This window comes from Ursus arctos, unplaced genomic scaffold, assembly GCF_023065955.2.
Source record: "Ursus arctos isolate Adak ecotype North America unplaced genomic scaffold, UrsArc2.0 scaffold_19, whole genome shotgun sequence".
Lineage (NCBI taxonomy): Eukaryota > Metazoa > Chordata > Mammalia > Carnivora > Ursidae > Ursus > Ursus arctos.
The window spans coordinates 22,344,152-22,359,946 of NW_026622863.1; the positions used below are offsets into that span (position 1 = coordinate 22,344,152).

Genomic DNA, 15,795 nt, shown 5'->3' on the forward strand with positions numbered 1-15,795 from the left:
TCTGTTCGGCTCTGTTTGTTGCTCCCTTAGGCTCCCAGTTCCAGCTGCTTGTTTCTTCATGCACGCCCTGCAAGCTGGACTGTCCTTGTCTGTTGGCTAATTTGCCTCCCCGCCTGACCTGGGGACTGGAAGAGCTTTGGCACCCCTGAACCCCACACAAAGTGCAGTGCCTGCGGGCACTCGGGCAGCCATACTAGCTGCTCCTAGAACTGGTGGACAGATGGACAGAGAGGTGGACAGATAGTTTCTCAGAGTTGCTGTTAAGAAGTCACTGGCACTGTTCAGGAGGTTGGACTAGGGGGCTTCTAATGACCCTGCCCAGAGATACTGTCCTCTTCCTTTTTTCTCCCTGAAGACAGCCTCACTGCATCCTTAATCAGTGTGCCCCTAGGGCCTGGCTGGGATGTGCCTTTGCTGCAGGATGTGCTTGGAGGCTCAGGCAGGGAGAGGCTGCCAGGCTTCTAGTCTCCCACCATACTGGGGAGGAAGTTAGGGACTTGCTGGGGGCACCTGTGGGGCTTTGGGTCAGGTGTAAGGAAGAAATTGTCTATGTGCCTCTGGTGTTTTGTCCACATTGTGGACAAGCCTGGGCTAGGCTGGGCTGCTTCAACTGAGGTGTGTGGGGGAGGGGGCCCTTTAGTCTGAGGACTTCAGACAAGGAGGTAAGATCTGGAATTTTTAATTTTGTTTGGGTTTACAACAAAGTCTGCGGCTTGGCTGCTAAAGGGCTGGGAGAGCTCCTTACAGGGGACAAGGTGAGCCACAGGCCTTACGTGTGAGAAGTGGACAGGGCAAGAGGCGCACAGTCCGCTCCTCTGCACACCGGCTGCATCCCACCTGTGGGCCTGGCCTCCAGACCCAGGCCTGGCCAGGACAGCAGGAGCTGGTGTTTCCAGAGCCTGTGGCAATGACATGTAGCTGGGAAAGACTCCTGCTGGGCTCTAGGGCAGACTGGGGCAGGAAGCCACCTGGGCTGCCCTGGATTAGCCCTACCCCCAGTCCTAGAAAAAGGGGTTTATAGCTGGGGAAGGGGCTTTGGGGTGTGTGGCAGAGGCGGGCAGAAGGCACTGAGTCAAACCAGGTCAAGAGGCCAGGGCCGGGGACTCGGGGGGCAATGGAGGCTGGGGCACACGGTTGGTTACTGACCTGGCCCTAGAGCGTTAAGGTCAAGTCAGCCCCGCCCACGAAGCGGGACTGGATGCAGGTCACCTGGGGCAGTTGGGCTTGGAAGTGCCTGACGGCAGCCATGCTGATACGAGGGCACATGGCCACATCCAACATCCGGAGCTGCTTGCACGCCTGCCCGATGGTATCCAGAGTTCTGTGGGGAGATCTCCGATGACCGCGAGCTGGCATGGGGACCCAGCCCAGCCCCTGTGCCGTGGCGTCATCGGACAACTCACTGCTCTGTGAGCTGGCCGCAGCTGGCCAGGTTGAGGTGCTGCAGCCTGGGCCAGGAGCTGGCTGCCTGGGCCCAGCCCTCGTCGCTGAGGAGGCTGCAGTGACTCAGCACCAAGTGCTCCAGGCTGGGGCAGCCCCTGGCCACGGCCACCAAGCCCTTGTCTGTGAGTGCTGGCAACAAGCTCAGTGACAGCTGCCTCAGCTCGGGGAACTGGAGCACCTGCAAGGATGAGGGTGAGGAGTGTGTGTGGGCGGGAGGTAAAGGATGGCTCTGGAGCCCAGGGCCCTTCCAGGCTCTCCCACCCCCAGCCAGGGGAATGGCAGTAAGTAGCAGAAGCCAAAGAGAACGTTTTCCAAGCAAAAAGTGGGTTGACCTGGGCCTGGCTGTGGTGCCAGGATCCTCAGCCTATCCACACTCCCAGCCCCACACCTTGGTCAAACTGGCATCAGTTAGTTTGCTGCAGGCTGTGAGGTCCAACTCCTTCAGGGCCCGCAGCATGAGCAGGGAAGGGCCCTGTGGCTGGGGAGAAGGGTCCTTGGGGCCCGAGTCCCGATGCTCCAGCTCTTGATGTAGCTGTGGGAAGAAGCTCCTGCTTCTCAGTTTCCTCCTGAGTTTGGCCCTCAAATGCTCCTAGAGAGAGACACTTAGGAGGGGCAGGAGGGCAGCTGAGCCCAAGGACCACCCCCCTTCTATGACCTGTACCTGTGGCCCTTGCGTAGGCTCCTCAGTTGGTTCCCCCAGCCCCAGAAGCCCCCAGTCTTGGAGCTCCTTGCACCAGGCCAGACGCAGGACTGAGAGGTGGGTTAGGAAGGTGCAGATGGCCTGCAGGGTCCTGTTGGTGAGGGCCACACAGGAGGATAAGTCTAGCACCCTGAGGCTCAGGCCCAGCACTGGGATCAGGGAGAACACTGAGGCATCCTAGGAGGGAAGTGGAGAAGGGAGAGAGTAATGGGCAGGTGGCTTGTGCAGGGGTCCCTAAGAAGGTTCTGCAAAGGTTCCAGCCCCACAGGTGACCGGGAGCTACCAGATGGTCCGTGGAGGGAAGCAACAATGTCCCTGGTCTGGAAAAAGGTAGGGGTGGGACACCAGGAGGAGTTTGCTGAAGGAGCAAGGCCTAGATTGACTGCAGTGGGAGGATGCAGGTGCAAGTTTCTAAAGTATCTGTCCTGCCTGTGCTCCCAGACCCTGCTGAAGTTGTGGGCGGAGGCAGCCCTCTGACCACAGCTTATTGGATCATCAGTGGACATCTGACCCTAGCTGAGCCAATCAGGTATGCTCCCTCTAGAATTTGAAAAAGAACTGGGAAGTCACTGTGGGGGTAGGGCTGCCACCTGCCAGGAGCAGGAGCTAAGGGCAGAATAGAGGAAGCTGGTTTATAAAGAGGTTTGTAAGAGACATTAGAATAAGGGGCCCCAGGGAAAGCAGCTAAGAGACACATGGTGCTAACGGGAAGATGAAGTGGAGAAGGGCAAGGGAAGCGCTTGTGGAGGAAAGACCAAGAGACGGTTTTCAGGTTGGGAATGCTCTGGGCACACTGAGAGGCTGAAGGAATAACCCACTAGAGGGAGAGACTGACATTGCCAAGTGAGGGAAGCCACTCAGAGGAACAGGGCTGAGCCCTACTGAAGGGACTAGCTGCAGCCAAGAAATGACCATGACTCCAATTACCTCTGTCAGACCTTGTCGAGTAACCTCCTTGTGTAACCTCAGTATCCATTCCCTGTAGAACCCCCTCTCTCATCTTCCCTGCCTCCGGAACACCCGCCATCAGTGTCCCTACCCAGACGACAGGGGTCACTAAGCACTTGGTATGTGAGGCGTGCGCCAGCTTGTGGGCTGGGCTGGCCTGGTCCCTTGGACCTCCTCTATCTGGGTCCACAGGAGGGGCTGAGGGGAGGAGTGCTGCCAGGAGCACTGTCTTTCCAGGCTCCTTTCCCCTTGTGTCCTAAGCTCACTTCTCAACTGCTGTTCCTTGGACATCGACCTTGGGCAGGTCCTCTCGGCTGCCACAGGGGCAGCTCCCCCAGCCCCAGCCCCAGCCCTGGAGAGGAAGGAAGGGGATGGTGTGCTCACCTGGAGTGAGGAGCAGTAGGCCAGGCTGAGGGAGGCCAGTGGGGCTGGAGCTCTGTGTCCCGAACCCAGGGCCTGGACCAGGCCCCGCCCACTCACCAGGCAGCACTCTGCCAGGTCCAGGCTGTGCAGCTCCCGCAGGCCCCCCAGGGCTGTGCATCCTGCGTCCGTCAGCCGCTGCAGCTTCCTCAGGCGGAGGCGCTGCAGGTGCCCCAGGTCCCGGCTGATGGCCAGGAGTGCCCCATCGGCCAGGTCTGAGCAGCCGCTGAGGTCCAGGGAGGTCAGGCCTGATTGCAGACGGCAAAGGGTGGCCACAGCCTCCGTGGAGAGGTCCTGGCATCCGTGCAGGCTCAGCTCCTTCAGCTGCAGCCCGACCACCTGCCCCAGGGCCTTCAAGGCCTCAGGGAGCAAGCCAGTGCCACTCAGGTCCAGCGCACGCAGCCTACCAGCCCTTTGCTTCACGAATCGCAGCAGGTTGTGGAAGGAGAGCTGGGAGGGGGAGGAGTCTGGGGGGCCAAGGGAGCCCCGGGCTGGGCCTAGTTCAAAAGTGAGGTGACAGTAGGCCAAGGAGAGGCGCTCCAGGTTGGGGGCACAGCTGCTGAGCCGGTTGAAACTGAGGTCGGTCAGGTCCCGCAGGCCAGCCAAGTTGAGCTCACAGAGGCCACGCAACACCTGCCGGACCCGCTGTGCTGTCTCGGGCTGAGCTAGCAGCGTGCCCGATGTGAAGAGGCTGTTGCAGCCACTGAGGTCAAGGATACGCAGGGCTGGGCAGCCCAGGAGCAAGGCCACAAAGGAGGCCTCTGTGGGGCTGCCCCCACTGAGGCACAAGCTCTGCAGGTTCGGGCCCAAGTGATAGGCAACAGACTCCAACACCTGGTGCGAAGCTGGCGAGTCATCCAGGTTGGTCAGGCCGATGCTGGTGATGCCCCTGAGGCCCAGGCTCTTGATGGCCGGGAGGGAGGCAGAGGACACAGGGATGTTGTACTGCACATTTGTCTAAGGGGCAGCAGCAGGACTGGGGTTAGCCCTCTGGCTTCAGAGGGAGTTGGCCATCAGGTCTGGCGGCCAGTCACTGGCAGGTCAGGGAAGGGCCCTGTCACAATGTGGACCCACTGTGGTGTGCGGTGTCATTTGTGGTTGAGGGGGTGCTAGTGGGAGGTGGGAAGACAAGTCACTCTGGGGCTTAAAGGGGATGACTGTGAGGAGAGGACAGGAAGGTTAGCCACGGATGGGACTGGATGCCTATGGAGGGGTGGAGACAGGGTGGGGAGCTCGCGTGCTGGGCACAGGGGGCTAGGGTGGCTTGGAGGAGAGCCAGTGAAGCTCCCAGGGGGCAGAAGGACTAAGTATGCTGGATCCCAAACTTAGGGACTTTCAGAAGGTGGCCCTGAGACCCACGGACTCAGCTCTACTCCAGGGAGTCAGAGATCAGCATTAGCTAAGCAACCTGCCTCCCCCACCTTTTCAAGAGAATATATATAGCCCTCAGAACAGCTGAAGGCAGTAAGAAGCAAAGCAGTGTCACTCACCACCAGCATGGGTGGCCCAGGTGCCAGAGATCTAGGGCAGGCAGAGAGGCCTAGGTCCCCTGGCGGCCTCAGTAGCTCAGCCACTTGAGTGTTTGTGAAAAGGGGTTGTGTGCGCGCATGTGCGTGTGCCAACACCTGTGGGCCCTGCAGGCTCCAGAGTTCAAGATGTACTTGTGATCCCTGGGGCTCTTCTCTGGGGGGTCCATCTTATCTGTCCAGGTAAGGAAGGAGAAGCCTCCCATTTCTGTGGGCAGAAGCTGAGAGAATGAATCTTGAGGTATCGAGTGTGGGTCTGGCCCTGCAGTAGGGCAACAGGGGAACGAGAGTGGGGGGGTCCATGACTGGTGTGGGGTGGAGCCTGGAGGTGAGCTCAGGGCTAGGTTATGGGGGGGGGGGGGACAGCCTGGCTCATCTAGGAGTTTGGGGAGCACCCGTTCTCATAGAAGCATCCCTGATTTTGTGCCAGAGGGAAGTTAGGCCAGGTATGGGAGAGGGAGAGGAGGGTTTGGCTTCTTCTTTACCCTTGATGGATGGCCAGGCTGCAGGCAACCGGTCCCCAAAGGCTCTTGTTTTAATATATCAACATGATCCTGATGCAGGAAAGCCAGCCCTCTAAAAAACCTGTCCTGTCGGTTATTGCAAGAACAAGCTGATGTCCCCTGCTTTCTGCCCCACAGAACATCATCAAAAGGGATTCAGAAAGGTAGGAATGACACCTAAGGTGCACTCCTGCAAGATACTTACAACAGGATTCTCCCAGGAAGACACATGAAACCCATTCCTGGGTGGAGAAACCAGGCTGACTTCTGCCACAGAGAGAAGCAGTTCCCTATGGCTGTCATCATGGGAAGGAGTGTGTGGTAAGAAATGCAGGCCAGCTCCTGACTGCTTCCACAGGCACCAGGGGTCAAACCACGCTCCCTGTCCAGACCTCATTCCCATTCCCAGGATGTGGTCCTTGTGCACGGGAGGAGCGCTTCCCGCAGCTCCCCCTTGTGGACACTGGGAGGCAGTGGGGTCGGGGGAGCCCCAAGGGCCTGGGTCCCTCTCTCAAGGTTTAAGGATAGCGGGAAGATGGGGGTGGGGGGGAGGGGGGCGTGGGGGAAGGTGATTCAAGGCGATGGAAAGATCAGGGAGGAAAGGTTTTAGAAAGGAAGGCGAAAGCAGACCTCCAGCCGTTTCCAGGCCCTGCTGACAGAGGGGCCAGTTTGAGGATGGAGAGTCAGCGGTGGCTGCAAGTGCAGAGCAGGGCCTGTTGCTGAGGCAGTGCCGCCCCTGCCATCATGTCGTGTCCTCCCCCACACACCTCCCACCCCACCCCCCCGGCTCCAGCAGCCACAGTCCTTCTTCTCCTTCCTTCCTGAGCCTTGGGGGCCAGGAAATGTTCTCATGTTCTCCCCCTCTCCCACTGTTTCCCTGTGAACAAGGTAGATGAACAGCTGGGGGGGCGGGCAGTGGCAGTCAGCCTAGAGTCCAAGTCCAGGGCCGATTGGCAGCAGGAAAACCCACCAAATACAGGGGCAGAGGGCCTGGTCTAAAGGACTTCTAGCGGCTATTGGGAAATGTGTGAGTATGTGTGTGCGTTGAGATTTGAGACCGCCTCCCTGCTCCCCATTGTTTTTCTTGATGGGGAGGGGGCAGCCCCTAAGCCATCCCCTGGGTGGTCTGCCCTGGACTCAAGTGCAGCATCCAAGAGCAGCCCTTTAGGGGTATTGATCATCTGTGGGGAGCAGAGCAGCAAGCAGAAGCAGGCTCCTGGGCTGTGGTCTTTGGCCCCAGTGTAGGAGGGTCCCCCTCCCTAGGCCCTAGGAAGATGCTTCTAGAGGTCCAAAGGAGGACTGCATGGGTATCTGCTCTAGCTTCAGCTGTCCCATCCACAGAGGAGCCAACAGCCCCCATCTCCTCCTTTTCCAGTGCTGGCCTCTTAGGAGTAAATGCCAAGTCATTTGGGAAATGCCCCAAATCTGCTAAAATGGACACATAACCCTTGACTTTGAGAGGCCAGGATTCCATTGTACCTCATGAAGCTAAGCTAAGACTGCAGGCTTGTGTGCAGGCTTGGAAAGCTATCTGACAGAGAAATAGCTGCCCTGTCTGCTGGCACAGGAATCCAAAGCTAACGTGCCTGTTCTCCAGAAGAAAATATATGCCTGGGCACCCCGGGGCTTTGGTCTTTAGAGAGGAGTTAGACCTTGGGGTCATTTCCAGAGGCTCCTCTGGGCCTTTATAAATACCCCAGGCAGGAGAAGACAGTGGAGGGCAGAAGCAGAGCTGTCCGGAGTTCTTCACGGTGACCAGCACAGTGGCAGGCAACCAGGGCTTTCCCTGAAATAGGCAGAGCCTGTGTGTGTGTGTGTGTGTGTGTGTGTGTGTGTGTGTGTGTGTGTGTGTGTTGGGGGGGGGTTTCTGCCTTTGTCTACCTTCTTATTTGAGAAAAAATAGGATTAAGTGGGAGCAAGTCAGGGGGAATAAGAAGTCACTGATCCAGCATCCTAGCCTGGCCTGGTGTGGCGTAAACCCCAGCCATGCCTTGGTGAACCAGAATCTTTGAGAGCACCTACTAGCAGGAGGCACTCCTTCCTTATCAACCTGCCCACATCTGGGCCCTGGGAAATGGCTCCTGCTCATAAATTCTGCGAATTGCTCTCTGGGACATGGTGGTGGTGGGCTGTCAGCAGAGCCCCAGACGCCATGTACCTATGGCCTGGCCTTCGACGGCTCCCAGGCCAGGTGGGGCTGAGTTCCGCAGAGACACCAAACAGGTCTTTGCCAGCATCCTAGTTAGCTGGAGCAGCCCCAGTGCTAAAATGGTGGACTTTATGATCTCAAACTCTGACCGTGGCCTCCTTCTCCTCACTGTCTTATCCCATTCCAATCCACTCCCGACTCCCCACTTTGCTTCTCCCCTCTCCATCTTTGCTGGACTCCAAGAACCTCTCCCCTGATCACCTCTCCTTGGGGTCCTGTGGCGCTGTCCCTGTCATGCTGCTGTGCCCATTCTTCTTGCCCTGCCAGGGATGATGAGACCCCTGACTCCTCTGGGTCTGTGCTGAAGGTACAGAATTCTTCCCACGGAAGCCATAGTCTCCCCTCTTGCCTCCCCCACTGCCACCTCCTCTCCTGGCTCTCTTCTAATCCCCCTCAAGTTTTCTCTCCAAGCCCAGAATTCTCTCCAGTCCCTGATGCAAGTGCAGCACCCTTCCCTTATTCCGACCTTCTCAGAGATGACCCGTTCCATTTCAAAAAGAAGCCAAAGCCATCGGGTGGGAAGGCCCTCCCTTTGCTGTGTTCGCATCCATCAGCCAGCTCCTGGCAGGACCCATCCTAACCTCCTTCCCTCTCCTGCTCCTAATCCCCTTCTCTGGATCTACTGGGCCTGCCACCACCTTCTCCCATTGGAACCTGCAGTCCCTGCCTTTCCACTGTTCCTTCCCCAGTTTACAAATACCTCAGAGTCATAACCAACAAAAGGCCTCCCTTGATCCTGCCCCCTCCCCACCATTCCTGCTTCTCCCCTTTCCTCTGTGGTCAGGCCTCTTGGAAGCAGGTGGGCAACCCACACCACGCTAGCCACCTTGTTAGACCTCTTGCTTCACCCACTCACCCCTCCATCACTGCCCCCACAGAATCTCTCATTCCTGGCAACAGCTCCCCTTCAGCAACGGTCATCAACATCTGGGGGCTCCTTGCAGACCTCCCACAAGTGTCCTTTCTGCCATGTCACCTGCTGTGGATGGCCAGTCTCCCCGTCTCCCCCATGCTATCTCCCACTGGGCGTTCTGTGGTTCTGCCTGCCTGGCTCTCCTCCTACCTTCCAGCCTGCTCCCCATCAGCCTCTTTTGGGGCCACCAAAGAAGAGAGAGACCCAGTCCATAGAGTGAGTGCCTCACTGTACATTCCACCCCACCACGCACGCACACATGCACGCACTCTCCTTTGCCCTCATGTGGACCCTGGCAGAATGCACTTCATCCCTTTCCAACTACTTTATTTGCAGTCCACATCTTTTCCCAGAACACAGACCCTGGGAACCAGTTACCTGAGGGACCTCGCCAGATACACAGATGCAACATACTTACGTTGGAATTCACTGTCTTATCCCCCAACGCTGCACCTTCTCCTGATCTTTAAGTGCCCTCTACCAAGTCACCCAAGTCAGAGATCTGAGAGCCATTCTAGACCCTCCCTCACTCTCTACATCCAGTGACCAAAGTCCCTTGCATCTGATCTCCCTGACACACTGCAGCTTGTCCCTCCGCTCCCGCCTCGCTGCTCCTGCCCTAGTTCAGATTGCCGTATTGTCTCTCAGAAATCTATCACAGCAGTTTCCTCCTTATGACGGTCCTGGCCCCCAGTCTTTCTGGCTCCAGTCTAGCCTTGGTACTGTCACCAGGTGACCTTACAAAAGGCAAACCAACCATACTCTTCAGACCCCTTTTCTCCCCTCCATGGGTTGGAGGCTGAGCTTCCCAGCCAGCACTTCTCCAGCCCAGCTTTCCCAAGTCTGCCCCTCTTCCTCCACAGCCCTGGCTCTGGGAATGGCAACTTCTGATGGTTGTCTCATGCTACCATGCCTCTGCTTGGCTGCTTTTTCTGTTTGGTCAGAGTGCTGGGGCAGCGGGGGGTGGGGGAGTTCATCTCACCCCTCACCTACTCCTATTTGTCTATTTAGCAAATATTTATTCCTCTGTTTAGGCTCAGTGCAAGTATCCCCTTCTCCACGAAGTCTTTTCTGAATCTTCTCTGCATCCCCCATGTGCCACACAAGACTCTGGGTGCAGCACCCCTACTCAGGCCTTTTAGCTTATGCTTATCTCCCTCTTACCACCAATTCTCAAGTGCTGGGCCTCCCCAGTCCCGCAGCCCCAGTGCCCAGCACAGGGCTTGGCACAGACGGGCAGCATCCCTATCTGAGTGAGCAAGGCCTCTCTGAGCAGCTCTGGTAACTTTCCCACTTCCTTCTCCCCTATGAATATTCCAAGCCTCTGTGCTGAGGCCCTGGCCTTTACCTCTCTTCTCACTCCCCTGAGACAATGTGGCCTCCAAATTCACCCAGCAAAGAGGCCAAGCCTCAGAGGAACTTCCTCGGCAAACTGTCCCACATTGCCACCCGCTTCCCTCCATGTCCTGAGGAGAGGTGGCATCCTCTCCACCCTATCAAGGCCATTTCTCACGTCTCTGCTTCCTGCATTCACATTCACCCCTCCTCTCTGACTCTCCTCAGCATATGAACATATTTGAAATTTCTCCCAGTGAACCTCTCATTATTGCCCTATTTCTTTCTTTCCTCTCATGGGGAAATTTCTTGCAAAGGAGGCCACTCTGTACAAGCCCCTTCTTATCTCATTCACTCTTCCACCCACCTGGCTTTTCCCCCCAGATGCCAAATGTTGCTGAAGTCACTGGGGACCTCCCGGGACATCAGACATCATGTACACTATCTGTTCTTTATTTTCAGGACTTTTCGTGGGATTTGACACTGTCAGTCATCCAGTCAACACTGTAAATGCTCTCCACTTTTGTTCCCGGGGACCTCCTCTATAGGTGCGTCCTCCCTTCCATGCCTTGGGACTGGTGCGCTCCCCCGGGGCATTCTGTGGCCTGCTGTTCCTAGGGCTCTTCATGTGCTCCCTGGGGGTGTTACTTGGATCCTTGGTTTCAACCTCCACCCATCCCTGAATGATACCCAACTCTGTATTTATTACCAAGACCCTTCTCTTGAATTCCTCACTCAGAAATCCAACAGCCAACTGCACCTCACCATCTAGATGTCTCATATTCAAATTTTCAACAAGTCCAACTCAAATTTCTTTAGACACTCAGCTCAATGACACTGGATAGATAATGTGACAATAGACCCTCCTTATATATACACATTTAATATGTGACAGAGGAGGAATCCAATGCAGCAGGGAAGGGGAAGAGTGAATGTAAAAGGTATTTGGGCCATTGGAAAACTAATCAGTTACCTGAGAGAATAGATCAAAGTAAATTTCACCAATTAAAAAAAATACTATACAAATTCAAGCCATAAAACAGAAGAAACAATTTTGTTGTGAACCTAAAACCTCTCTGAAAAAATGAGCCTAATAAAAAAAAAAAAAACAGAAGAGAAATATGAGTGTACGTCAAATCACTGAAGAAGCAAGGGGTCTCTAAGTTTAAAAAACAATGGAAGAAATAAGAAAGCAAAAGATGTTCAGAATCAACAACATAGAAATTTAACCTCCATATCTCAGAAATAAGCACATATCTACAAATCAAATACAAAGGCAAATATGTTAGGAATATATTTCAATAAATATGTAAAAGATTCATCTTCTTTAATGTATAAAAGGTTCATACAAACGGATAAGGAAAATACTAAGATGCCAATGGTTAAATGGATAAAGAACAGAACTAAAAAGAGAGGGATATATAAATGGTCAGCTAATGAGAAAACTGTTCAGCCTCAGTAGTGATCAGAGAAGTCAAAATGAACACAAGGATCTGTCACTGCTTGCCTTTCAAACTGTCGCAGATGTCTGCCTTCACTTCCGAGCTGGGCTGTCTCCCCACAGTCCGACTCACCCTCTCCAGTCCACTCAGCACTGGAGTTCTAAGACACATCACACCATGTCACTCCCCTGCCTTAATGTTCCTTTACAGGGTCCATGATGGTAATCAGGATGGAGCCCCAGCAGTAATGCCAGCTTGTGGTCCGACCCCCCTCTAGCCTCATCTCCCACGCCTTCTACACACATCTCAGTTCTGGTCATAGGGAACTTGTGTGGTCGTTTTCAGAAGTAGTTCACACCTTGGTGCCTTTACCTGTGCTGTCACTGGTGCTGGAAGACCAGCCTTCCCCCTCATCCTATTCCATCAGGAAGCCTTCCCTGATGCTGCTGGTCTCCTCTGGATGTCCTTCTTCCTGTTCTTGTTGCACCCTTCATTCCAGTGTCACAGCACCAAGCACACGACATCACCATCACTCACGTATTTGTCTTTCTCCTTCACTGGACTGTGAGCTCCTTGGGACAGGGGACTATGTCTTACTCATCTGTAAAGTCCCAGCACTGTACCCAGAGTCAAGTGTGTATGAATGTAACGTATGCATATGTATGCATGGATGAATGAACAAATGACAATGTACGAGCAGGGCCACGAGCAAACTGGAGTGGGAGACAACTGAGAATGGGCCTGGTGAGGGTGGCCACCTTACCTCTCGAAGGGCATTCTGGGCTGCACAGTACCAAGCCCGACTCACGAGGGAGGCCTCTTTCTGATCTGACAGAGGCAGGAAGCTCAGAATATATGTGAGCATCTGAGGGAAAAAGACAAGGCATTGTGAACTGTTAGAGCTGGAGGCCTTTGGAACCTTCTCCAGCTGATAGTGCAGTCAGTCTGAGGGGACTGGAACACTGGCTTCTAGTTCATCTTGAATCCTAAGCTTCATGGGGTCTTCACATCCCCTTTCCAGGCTCTAGGCATCTTTACTGTGAACAAACCATTTCTGAGCCTCGCCTGGATGCAGGTTTGTACTGACTGATAGAAAGCAAACTTCCCGCTCAGTTTGGTAAAAAGAGCCTGGGCATTAGGACCAGATAAACCAAGTTCAAATCCTTACTCTGACTTCTCTGAGCCTTCTTTATCTAATCTGTAAAATGGCAGTGGCAGTGAAGTTTAAATGGGTTGTGCTGAGAATTTAATAACATAGTGAAGTGTTGGGGTTCCTGGGTGGCTCAGTCAGTGAAGCGTCTACCTTCAGTGCAGGTCATGATCTCAGGGTCCTGGGATCGAGTCCCACATTGGGCTTCTTGCTCAGTGGGGAGTCTGTTTCTCCCTCCCCCTGTTCTTGCCCCCTTGCGCTCTCGTGCTCTCTCTCTCTCCCCTCCTCAAATAAATAAATAAAATCTAAAACAAACAAACAAACAAACCATAGTAAAGTGTCTTGCCTAAGACCTAGGACAGCAAGTCAGGTGTCCTCCTCTGATCTTCGGAAACCACACCCCTTCCTCCTGCCCTCACAGGTCAGGCTCTGGATTTTCCCTCTTTTCCCATTTTTTCCACTGTCAACTGGCCTTCTCAACTGGTTGTTAAGATATGATCCCAGCAGGACCCAGCCCAGGTGTTCAGGCCCTCCTTGCTCCACCTATGCTCTGTGAGGCTGGGGGTCATGAGGTTGGAGGCCCTATAGAGGACTGGGGAGGGAGTCACTGGTGCAGCCAAGAATGACCTACTATTAACTAGTCTTTTCTTCTGGAATCTTCCCTCTTGGACTCTTGTGACACTGTGTTTTCTAGGGCTCCATTCCCAACTCCAATTGCCCTGTTTCTGGATTCTTCTGTGTCTCCCATGGCTCAGACCTGGGTCTTTCAGTCTGTTTACTTCCTAGGATAATAAATTCATTTGCATGGCTTCAACAATTACCTCTACGAGAATAACCAACAATTCAATATCCCCATATTGTTTCATTATTCATGTGCTAGTCTGGTGTTGCCAGTTGTCCACAGGATCCGTCATCTAAATGTTTTACTATCAACTTCATCTCAACCAAAATTCACATTCTCAGTCCAAAGCACCCCTTCCTCCCAACTTTCCAGCACCTCAGCTTCAATGCCAATAGTGCATCTCGCCTGAAGACCCTGATAAAACTTTGTACTCTTCATGCTCTTCTGTCCCTTGCTGTCAGATACAGGTGTACAGCACAGGCTTAGGCAAGGGTAACTTAGACTCTTTCAAATCCCAGCTCTACTATTTCCAAGCTGTGTGACCTCTGTGACCTCAGGCAAGATGATCGACCTCTCTGAGCTTCAGTTTCCATATCTCTATATATACTTAATAGATATGATGTGCTTGACACCTAGCCGATGTTCCATAATGGTTGCTGGGTTGCTGTTACTAACATTTCTACTGTTGAAATTTTAGCACCTCAGTAGCTGTGATCTTTATCACCCCCAGACCTGGATTCCTTCTAAAATCTCCCACCTGACCTCCTTGCCTCCTAGAGGCAAGGACTAGCCTTGCTAGTCATTTTGCACACTGTGACAAGGTTAATTTTTCCTTAAAGAACAGCTGTTAGTCTTAGCACATCCTTGATGAAAACCTTCAGGGTACCCCAGTACCCTCAGGACAAAATCTCCACTCTTGGGTCAGCAAGACCCTAACCAAGACCCTGCCAGGTCCTATGCCTGATTGGACCCCTGATCCCAGAGCTTCCCCAGTTCAGTCTTCCCACTGTCCTACAACCATGCCATGCCTATTACCTTTTGCCTATGTAGGTCTCTTTCCAGGAATGCCTTTCCTTAACCTTGACCTCACCAGCCCGTTCTAACCTCTTCTTCCTTTCTTTGATCCCTAGCACACAGAAGGTACTCAGCCAATACTTACTGGATTGAATTAAAGATAGAAAGTGCTCTATCTCTATTTTCACCAAAGCCCTCTACCTCAATTTTCACCAAAGGTTTGCTCAGGGAAGGGGTGGGGAAGATAAAGCAGATCATTACTGAAAGGACTGGGGAGAACGGCCTTCTGGGCCAGGAAAGCTAGGCATGGGGGAGAGAACACTGATGGGATTCGGACTGACTAAGCCCTTAGCCCCAGGGGGAGGCAGGGAAGCCTGTCTGAGCCAAGTTAAGACAGTGGCCATCCTGTCTTCTGGGGCTCAGCAACCAACCCAGAAAGCAACGGGAGAGGGCAATAAACCTGTCCTCACTGAGGGGAGGGAACATGAATGATTCTTTGAGCTGAGAAGGGGGGTGGCTTTTCTAGAGGGAAGAGGAGGCAGTGGTAAGGATGGAGTCACCATCCCATGAACCCCATTCTAAGGGGCTACTACTAGAGATATGACCGGTCATTTCTAGAATCTATGTAGTAGACATCCTCTGGGGCCCAGGAGATAAAAGATGCCATGATAGGGGGCTAAAACAGAGTGGGAGATGTCCTACTCTTGTTAAGGGAAAGGAGCACCGTTCCAGGGCCGATGAGGAAAGGGTGGCTTGTCTCCCGTGGGCAGCAGGAGGGGGCTGCCAACTCTCAAGGCAAAAGGGACAGAGAAGCCATCCCAAGAGGCCACTGGGAACTGTTCTCTCTCTCTGGCCAGTGGTGGCAGAGTGGTCTTGTTCCAGGCTAAGGAAAAGGAGCAAACATCCCAAGGGGTGAAGGAGGAGGGACAGCCATCACTAGGGACCGGGGGAGTGGGGAACAGGCCTGTCCTCGGTGAAGTAATCCAGCGACTGTGCCCGGAGTTGATGGGAGGGGTCAATCTGTCTCCCACCACCAGGGGGAGGGGGCAGCCGTCTTTCGGGGCAGAGAGAATGGAGTGATCATCCCAAGGGGCCAAGGAGGATAAGATCGGTTACCCTTCGGGGACGAGGGCATAGAACTGACATCTTTCAGAACTGAGGTGGGGAGGCGGCTATTTCTAGAGAAGGGGGTAGGCAGAGGCCCTGTCCTTGCTGAGGTGATACGGCAGCCATCTCCTGGGGCCGATGGGGAAGGAGAGGATGGTTGCCCCAAGCTAAGGGGATGGGGTGGCCCAAAGGCGGGGCCGTTACCCATAGCCTGCAGGTCCTGGGATCTCTCGGCCGGGTCGTTTCCGCCAGGCAGGCGGAGCTGGGCGAGCTGACAGCCCCTCCCCACAGCCCGGCACCCCGAGGGCGGAGCCTGTCCTAAGCCGGGCCTGAGCGCGGCCTCCTCTCACCTCCAGGGGCAGCGATTCCGCCATCGCATCCCTGCCGCCTCCGCCCCCGTGCAAGACCTTCTGGGAAGCGTAGTCCTACCGACTGCGGGGGAGGGCCTTGGGAAGGAAGTGGA

The 15,795-nt window shown here is 54.4% G+C and overlaps 1 protein-coding gene across 2 annotated transcripts; it reads right to left on the reverse strand.

Moving 5' to 3' along the window:
* Positions 1-663: 663 nt before the first annotated feature.
* On the reverse strand, positions 664-15,790 carry LOC113252356 (F-box/LRR-repeat protein 20). Of its 2 annotated transcripts, none has more exons than XM_044382444.3 (7): positions 15,683-15,790; positions 12,203-12,304; positions 3,476-4,468; positions 2,105-2,320; positions 1,832-1,975; positions 1,404-1,621; positions 664-1,321 (listed from the first exon to the last, which is right to left on the reverse strand). In XM_044382444.3, exons 1-7 carry the CDS (start codon positions 15,704-15,706, stop codon positions 1,153-1,155), a joined length of 1,866 nt encoding a protein of 621 aa, XP_044238379.2. In that variant the 5' UTR covers positions 15,707-15,790; the 3' UTR covers positions 664-1,152. The 2 variants fall into 2 exon arrangements, with proteins under 2 accessions (XP_044238379.2, XP_048079571.1); XM_048223614.2 differs by lacking the exon at positions 15,683-15,790 and adding an exon at positions 13,221-15,658.
* Positions 15,791-15,795: the final 5 nt, after the last annotated feature.